The following is a 9226-nucleotide window of genomic DNA, read 5'->3' as shown; positions in this document are numbered from 1 at the left end:
AAATGAGAGAATTGGCAGACAGCCACTCTGTGACCTCTTTCAAGCAGTCAGACAAACGATTCAATGAAGCTGGCAGGTCAAAAGATAATTGGAAATAGATTTGAATGTTGTCAGCAGGCCCTTATTTAGAGGTAGAGTCATCTCATTTTCCAAATAGCTTCATTGTCTTTAATTTAACTGCTGACCCCCCCCCAACAAACAAACAAACAAACAAACAAACAAACAAACAAAAAACTGTGTACAAGCCAAACATCTGGAAAGATACTATGAAGATCACATTGTTTAGACATCTTAAAAATTGTATCAGAGTAAAATATGTAACATATGCACAATAAAAAGAAATAATCACAATGTATTGTGTCAACTCCAACAGATTTCAATAATTATTTTACTCCACAAAAAGAGAGAAACTTAAGATGGAAGAAAACTTTATTGTAGAGTCAGAGTTCAAGTAGTTTCAGGTAGTTCTCTATTCAGTATTACAGCAGGTTTTATGCGAGTAGTTCTACATTTATCCTTATTGCTGAAATGTATTTTCATTTATTAGCAAACAAGTTACTGTGCATTTGTGTGCATGCACATATTTGTAAAGTCTTCACTCCATCACTGGTTTTCTGAAGTTTTTTCCAGCAAAGCGAGCCTTGTCTCCCAAATCCTCTTCAATTCTGTAGTGAGAGAGATTCAAAATTAGTTCTGCTTTAGTAAGAGGTCTTTTCATCACACTTAACATTTGATACAAAATTTACTTTCAATTAACTTTTAAATTTACTGTTGCCATCTTGACTGCAAAAAGCCGTTGTGATGACGATGGGTGGGTCTCACTTTTAAGCTGCATGCTCATTGGCCAGTGAGTGTGCTGGTTCATATCACAAATAATGACCCGAGACAAGTGACTGAATGCATAAACTCAGCAGAAAGATGTTTATAGAGGTCAAAACACTGACTTTTGTAAACACACTAAAGCCATTTTCCCATAGACTTCTATAGGAGCAGAAATATTTTTTGCAACCACAACTAGCGCCATCTGCTGTCCTTAAGATAGAATCCAGGCTTAACCTCCTAGGACCCACATATGTGGGCATCATATTTTGGGTTGTCTAGACCAAAATACATTTTGCTCTACAAGGGCCTGAAATCCACTTACAAGGACATTATACTGCCACTGTTCTATCAAAATTTAAAGCAAATGTCCTCATATGTGGATCTCATTTTTCTCAGAAACAAAAATCAGGTAAAAACAAATGAAAAACAAACACATAATCCTTTGTTTTTACATTTACAAACAACTCAAATAGCAAAAAGGAATTAAAAATGCATGCCATGAAAGAGTCCCGGTCTTAGGAGGTTAAAGCACTTGTTCATGTTTTACACTTTTTATGCTCATTTCAGAGAAGCATGATAAAACTTGTGAGTTGAGTAAAGCTCACCTGAGAATCTGGTTGTATTTGGCCAAACGCTCAGAGCGGCAAGGAGCTCCGGTCTTGATCTGAGTGTGTCAAAGCATTGTTTATTTTAGCATTTATAATACATGTGTTCAAGTTGTATTATTATAATTAGGATAGACTTTCATTTATATACTGCTTTTCTACTCTTCTCAAAGTGCTTTAAAGTCAGATTTAACCATACATTCATACAGTGCTTTATTCTATACACTGCAAGCACATCATCTATCTAAAATCCACATCCAGTTTAGGAACACCAATCCCCTTCTCACAGATACGATAAGGCATTTGGATTCTAGACAAACAAGTTTCATTTTATGTTCTAAAAAGTCAAACCTTTACATCAAGTATTACCTGTCCGGTGCATAAGCCGACCACCAAATCTGCAATGAAGGCGTCTTCAGTTTCACCAGAGCGATGGCTCACCATCACACCCCAGCCGTTCTGCTGGGCCATCTTACACCTGCGGAGAGCAACGAGATTTTCCTTAAATTCTACATGGATGATGCAATTCCAACAATTCATGATTCTTTTCTCACTCTTTTCACTTTCTTCTTCCCTCCTCTCTTCTTTGCATTTTAAGGTCTACCAATGACGTTATCATTCGATTGCTCTGGTTAGCATTAGCTTGTAGCATCATCAGCACTGTCACCAGATTAAAGCTTAGTTGGGATATTTGGGCAACTTTTAGGGTTTCCATGAAAGGAAACATGTTGGGAAGATTTGATTACACTTACAGTACTTACAGTTACTTATAGTAACCAAGGGCATAAACACATGTATGCTGAAGAGAGAGAGAAACCCATAGAACCAGGTCACGAAAGCCTGTCCTACTTAAACAAAGAAATTATTTTCTATACTTTGCTGTACCGACAAAGTGATCATGATATGTATTTCACGCAAAATGAAGCGAAAAGTTTTTTGTAAAATAACATATAGAGCTGTCCTCAACTCAAGCAACATTACAGTCACGTCACCCACACCTTAAAATCTAATACTTATATAAACATTTGTATGAGTTTCAAAGGTTCACTTACGCCCTCATGGATTCTGTAACTGTGCCAATCTGATTGACTTTAAGCAGCAGACAGTTGCAGGCCTTCTCCTCCACAGCCTTGCTGATGCGATTAGGGTTAGTCACAGTCAGATCATCGCCAACAACCTGGATGTCTGTGCTGCCAGTGAAGTTGGTCCAGGCTGCCCAGTCATCCTGGTCAAATGGATCCTCAATGGACACCACTGGAAGGACAGTTAAACAACATTACTATGACTTGTGATACTTTAAAACCTAATAAGTCCAAGACTTATTAAAATAAGTCCTACAAGACAAGAAACACCAACAACACCATCTGATTGTTGCACTTCTGCAATTACATTCAATAGAGGAATATTGGAAATGTAGCTTTAAGTTATTAAGTTAATTGATTTTATTGGAATTTTTAAGTAGTAATAAAGAGGCCAACATCCAGCAACCATTGCTGCTGTATACAAATGGCACATTCAGTCAATGCAAATGTATCAAATTCACATTTAACTGATCATTAGGAAAAAAAACTAATTATTTGAGTTCATCTGAAAACTGTTGTGCTAATTATAGAAGCAAAAACTTTGCTTACTTTAAAATGACTACTTACAACTCGGATTATTTGCAAAAAACAGACAGTTTCGGGATTTTACCTGGATAATCCTTCACGAAGCTCATGTAGAGATCAGCCAACTCGTCGGGTGTGATGTAACGACTCGGGTCATCAGGTGACTTGAAATCCAGGTCATATTTTCCATCCCTGTAGAATTCAGATGCTGCTACATCCATGCCAATCACAACCTCATCTGTGTACCCTGCTTTAGCAATGGCCTCCTTCAGCAACTCCAGAGCTGCAAGGTTAAACATCACATATGAACAAACATGTTCATTATTTGTTACTGTAGGAATATTCTCGTATAACTTGTGTGTAACTTCTTTTACACGACATTATATATTTAATAAGACACAACAGAAATACATCCTTAGCACAAATGTTTACCTTCCTGATTTTCCAGAATATTTGGAGCAAAGCCACCTTCGTCACCCACATTAGTGGCATCCTGGCCATATTTCTTCTTGATGACACTCTTGAGATTGTGGTAAACCTCGGCTCCAATGCGCATGGCTTCTTTGAAGGTGCTAGCCCCGATGGGCAGGATCATGAACTCCTGCATGGCAAGCTTGTTGCCTGCATGAGAGCCGCCGTTGATCACATTGAAGGCCTGATGAATGCAGAGAATGGAAAAATAAGGCATGTTAGAATTATAATAAGAGGTTTACTGAAAGGTCAACTGAATGAAGACAGGCCAGCAAATTTATGCGTGCCATCAGATAAACAAAGTCTCACCGGCACAGGCAAGATGACCTCTGGGTTTTCTGCGAGGTCAGCAATATGGCGATACAAGGGGACTTCTTTTTCTGCTGCACCAGCTTTGCAAACAGCCAGAGACACACCTAGGATGGCGTTTGCTCCAAACTTGGCTGTTAGTTGTAAATGAACAAAAAAACAAAAACAAAAAAAAAAACATAATGTATATAATTATTTTAAATGTAATAATATTGCATTAGTAATAAATAAAAAAAATCAGGATGAACCACCTTGATTCGTCTCACATTGAAATAAATGGATCTAATTTGACTGTAAACGCTTAATGACAATCATCTTTAAAGGTGCAGTATATATAACATACTCGGTTTTTTTTGTAATTGTTGCTGGGTTCACACCCCGAGTTCCTTTCCCTAGCCCCTAGGACTGCAGGATGCCAGTAGCCAGAGCAGAGGACATCATAAGATGGGTATACTACATTTTAATAAGTGTTGCGGAGCATCTGGTGACATCGGGAGAAGGATGATTTCCAGTTTCTGTGTCGCAGCTATAACACGATGCATGAGGGGAAGAATAAACCTACCATTACTGAATTTCCTCAGTGGGGGACAATAAAGGATATTTCCATTCTATTCTATGCTCGCTACATAATCCTCCTATCCAGTGGTCATTTGCAAAGGTCTTAAATCGCTGTTGCATTAACCTTTTATGGGCACCTTTCTTTAAACTCGACTGATAACAGGTTAAAATAAAAGGTTCTTTTTAATGTAATTTTGGACTGAGGGGACAAAGACTGCACATTCACTCACTACTCCATCTTAAACACAGCATTTGAAAACCTTTTAGTGTAACTAGAAGAAAACAAAACTGTTCTCATTGGAACAGTTTTGCAATTCTGCTGATTAGATGCTTCATTTGTTTAACATCACCATTAAAGGTATGAGAAATCTGTCATCAAGCAGACATTTATGAAGACTATGCTGTAGTGTACATAATAGTACAGATGCTTCTGTCACTTACATTTGTTCTCTGTGCCATCCAGGTCAATCATGATCTGGTCAATTCTCTCTTGCTCAACCACAGACACATCCTGAGCAGACAGTAAGATTCACATTAGCATTTCATCATCGATGGAAACCCTTCCAAAGGTTACTTGGCATACATATTAGAAAATGCAGACACTAAATGATCTTACTTGGCCAACAAGTGCAGGAGCAATGGTTGAATTAATGTGCTCTACAGCCTGTGAGACTCCTGTGAAGGACACATTAGAGATTATTTTATCAAAATATTATGGGCAACCCTTGCAATCTCAATATTAAAGCCATAGATTTAGCAGAACGTGCAACTTTTGATTCTAAAATTCATACTTTGACACAAAGAAAGAGATGTTTGCGTAATTAACTCTGTTATTTCCCGTAGTCAGTGTTTTAGCGGCTATTTTAAAATCAACATGCAAATCATCAATACTGAAATGACAGCATGCTTTACAGACAGCCCACCATGCACACTGATCGACTATTAGATGGACACATTTTTATTTTAAATTAGAAGGACAGGCAATGGAAACTCACTAACCCTTTCATATCTGGCAAAGAGAACAAGACAGAGAGAATGGTGAGTTGTGATAACTCATAGAAAGACAAAAAAGAAATACAAAAAAGAAGTCAATATTTAAAGTATTTTTCTTAAAAAATGAATTATACTTTAAGTAATAAAGCTTCTTTATTAAAAACCAAAAAAACAAACAAACATGTTTCAACAATTTCATGAAATTAAATAAAGGAAATATGTACAAACCTTTCCCAAGGTAGCGAGACTTGTCGTTGTCCCTGAGCTCCAAGGCTTCATAGATTCCTGTAGATGCCCCGCTTGGTACAGCGGCCCTAAACAAGCCTGGGAAAGGTACATGCAAATGGAAGCATGACAGAAGAATAAAAAAATGGCTAAATAATAATAAAACAAACAAAACAAAACGTGCATAGATAACCACATCTTAAGGACAATTTAGGTAATGAACACTATTTTAACTACAAAAAACAAAAACTGGCCCAGACGGCACATTTAGGCCTACCCTTGTCAGTGTAAAGGTCCACCTCTACCGTGGGGTTTCCACGAGAGTCGAAGATCTCTCTGGCGTGGATCTTAACGATGGACATGGTGCAGGACCTTGAGAAGAAACAGAGCTGCACTTGTTAATATCGGACAAAAATATAAAAGCTGTTGTAAATGTAATAAACATACAACAAAAAATAATATGTACGTTTCTATTTGAATTAATAAAACATGTCTCCCGTACCTCTTTCACTCTCTCCCCTCTGCGAAGCTCTCAAACAAAAATATCCTGACCTAGCTGCAAGCTTAAAAGCGCCAACATGCATGCTAGTATGCTAATTGGATTAGGCCTCCTCATCTGATTAATCACATGGCGGCTGGAAATGGTTGCGTCTGTCACAGCAAGGTTGAGCTTGAGTTACAGTTTGTTTGTGTTGATGCAGAAAAACGTGAGGGACTTCAAGGTTTTCATGAAGAGTAACAATGCTATCGTGATTACACTGACTCCTTTTTTGTGCCAATACTACCCACATAGACGTGTTCAGTAATCTTTTCCATTTGCTTAACAGATAAATAAGCCAAAACATAATGAGGATTACTAGAAACTCAGTAAAGAAAAACAGAAAACAACAAAACATTAGAGAAACAGCAATTTCTGTTTTAGCTCCCCAATATTATCCAATTCTCTTAGTAGGAACAGAAGCGGCAACTCTGAGAAGTCCTCCGTTCTTGCTGTCTGTGCCTTAGGATAACAGGGTATCTATGCCCACTGATCTGCCACTGCCAGTTATTCCTGATGAGATGGGTTTTTAAGTTGTTTTTTGTGGACTCGTCTTCAAATAGCAATATCTAGAGACACACTTAAATCTTTGTAAGTCAAATATCTGTCTTCAGGAATATGCAATTTCAAAAGTGTAGCAGAATTTCAAAATCATGCTCTGAGGCTTGAAAATTCATTCATTGAAGCATAAAGCATCGATCTAAAGGCTTATCCAGCAGGGTCTGATAAAGACTTCATAATGGATTTGCATTATCTGATTTGCTTAATAAACTGCTCCATGACCTGGATGACTGAGAACCTCTGCAGACTTCATGAAAAATAATGAAGAATAAAGGTGGTCATACCAAATATTGACTTTCAAGCTCATTAGAATTGCACAAAGCCGTTTTTACCTTATGTACCGTGTGTCCAAGCATGCTCCAAATAAATCACTGCAACCATTTTATAGAGAAATATTTTTAAAAAAAAGCTATAAACACTATATTTGATCTTTTTTGGCAAAGAATATTGATATTTAATTAGCATGAATATATAAATCTTTTACATTTTAACATCTTTTCTTACATGACTTCTATTAATGCAAAATATAATGATTGTAAAGGGACACATACTCAAGGGAATCTGAGCTTAAGCTTAAAAGTTGGCATTGTGGAATTAAAAGCTGAGCAAGTAAAGGTGGTTGAATGGGAAGATACAAACCCTCAGTTAAAGATAAACACATAAATGTAAACTAAACGCAGAGTGTATGAATGACTTTTTTTTTTAATATACGGACCTCGATCGTAGCAGCAGCGATGCTGATGGGGATGGTTGACAAATATCAGCTAGCTAAACTTTACAGAGAAAACGAACTATTAAACAAAACCTACCAAAACGGCCAATTACATTAATTAATCGTGGCCCAGAAATAATTACCTTGACAACAGATGCAGAAAACTTTGAGTCTGTGGGAGAGCAAGAGAAAAACTACCGGGTACAGTGGGAGCGAGAAGAGACGAAGAAGAAGAATACTGCCTATGTGCGTGCTGCTGCCCCTACAGTTTCCAATGTGAACTACAACCCCATCAGCTTCTACAGTAGCCTGTGGAAATCTTGTAGGTAAAAATGTCTGTGTTGCAGACTTTTAACAGGAACCATTCTGTCTATCTGGACTGAAAATCAGTTGCAACAAGTTTTATGGAGCAATGAATCCAAATTTGAAATTTTCAGTCTAAATTGTTGTCAAATTGTTATCATTGTTGTTGTTTTTAAATGTAATTTCTGGTTAAAGAAGTCAATTCATCATTTGTTATGGTAAGCAATATAATAGATCTGTAAATTTTAAACAACACAATTCCATAATTTAAGTGCCATTTCTTGCATTTGCGCCACCCGACTTTTGGATACAAACGCATACAAACTACTTGTATCAGTGTGTCTGAATGGGTGAATGAGGCGTATTGTTTGAGTTCTCTATCAGGGTAGAAAAGTTCTATATAAGAACCAGTCCATTTACCATTTACTGTTTGCATATAGTTGCAATTTAAACTGGCTTTTATGTATTTAAAAAAAATACATGTTTCTTTAAAATGTTACAAAATGATGTGATCTAAAAAATACTATTATCACACTTATCGATGAGTGACAAAATAAAGGAAAAATCTAAACCTTTGACCCTAAAAAAGGGATGTGGCAGTTTGTTCATGCAGTAGGACACATTTTTCTGGGATGCTTGGGTCCAGTTCTCTGCTTTGACAGAAGAGTAACTGCAAATCAAAACAAGATTCTGAGAGTAAGTTGCTTTATCCTGTCATGGAATGAATCTACCCTGATGGGAGTGGCCTTTTTGTGCAAAGCTGTTATGCACTCATCTGTATTTCATACGATCCCACTTAGTGACCTGTTTTTGTTGTTATTTCAGATTCTCCCCAAATCTGATCAAATGACAGGTTACTTATTCGTTCATCTTCTTTTGTGTAATGACACTTTTGCGCATCACGCCCTTGATGCCGCACCCTCAGGCTTTCATATCAAGTTTCATTTAAGCACTTTTGGCTCTGCTGTTCTTACCTAGCACTCATAATCTTGTGATCGGAAAACATAACATGTGGGATCTTACACTAGTAAATTTGTCATGTTTCCTGTTCCCTTTTTGACAAAACAATCTGCATTTTCTTTATAAGATTTCACAATACTTGATAATGGCAGTCAGTGTTTTGTTTTTAAAGACGGACAGGAAACGCTGGCAAAGACAGCAGAGGAATGGCATGTGGCAAAGGCCCAGCTGGCTGGCTGGGACTTGAACTGGGGTCTTAGCTGCTTTTGCATCCTAATCCAGTTAGACTCTAGGTTTCCCCTAGCAGCTTTTCTTTTTGTACATCTAAATTGACCCTGCCTTCTGAGATTTTTAAATCTATCCCAGCTTCTTCTTCTTCTTTATTGCACCATCACCAGCAAACAAGAACAACCGTATGCTACATTTGAAAAAATGAAATGTGGAATGACGAATATCATCTTTATCAGCTGGTAATCTTAATCTTTCTTGTGCTAGTAGGTTTCTAGTATGTTTTTTAAATGCTTTCTCAGTGATTTAAAAGGAATATATATATATATATATA

The 9226-nt window shown here is 37.2% G+C and overlaps 1 protein-coding gene across 2 annotated transcripts; it reads right to left on the bottom strand.

The window, feature by feature from the left end:
• Positions 1-411: 411 nt before the first annotated feature.
• Positions 412-7636, bottom strand: eno1b (enolase 1b, (alpha)). 2 transcript variants are annotated; one of them, XM_005724697.1, is made up of 13 exons: positions 7545-7636; positions 6093-6241; positions 5868-5962; positions 5594-5689; positions 4989-5047; positions 4814-4883; positions 3815-3948; positions 3467-3689; positions 3120-3317; positions 2480-2681; positions 1797-1905; positions 1428-1486; positions 412-665 (listed from the first exon to the last, which is right to left on the bottom strand). In XM_005724697.1, exons 3-13 carry the CDS (start codon positions 5950-5952, stop codon positions 596-598), a joined length of 1305 nt encoding a protein of 434 aa, XP_005724754.1. In that variant the 5' UTR covers positions 5953-5962; positions 6093-6241; positions 7545-7636; the 3' UTR covers positions 412-595. The 2 variants fall into 2 exon arrangements, with proteins under 2 accessions (XP_005724754.1, XP_005724755.1); XM_005724698.1 differs by lacking the exon at positions 6093-6241.
• Positions 7637-9226: the final 1590 nt, after the last annotated feature.

The sequence above is a fragment of the Pundamilia nyererei genome, unplaced genomic scaffold (assembly GCF_000239375.1).
Source record: "Pundamilia nyererei isolate P.nyererei 1_Seehausen unplaced genomic scaffold, PunNye1.0 scaffold00012, whole genome shotgun sequence".
NCBI lineage: Eukaryota > Metazoa > Chordata > Actinopteri > Cichliformes > Cichlidae > Pundamilia > Pundamilia nyererei.
This window is presented reverse-complemented; position numbering and strand designations above follow the sequence as displayed.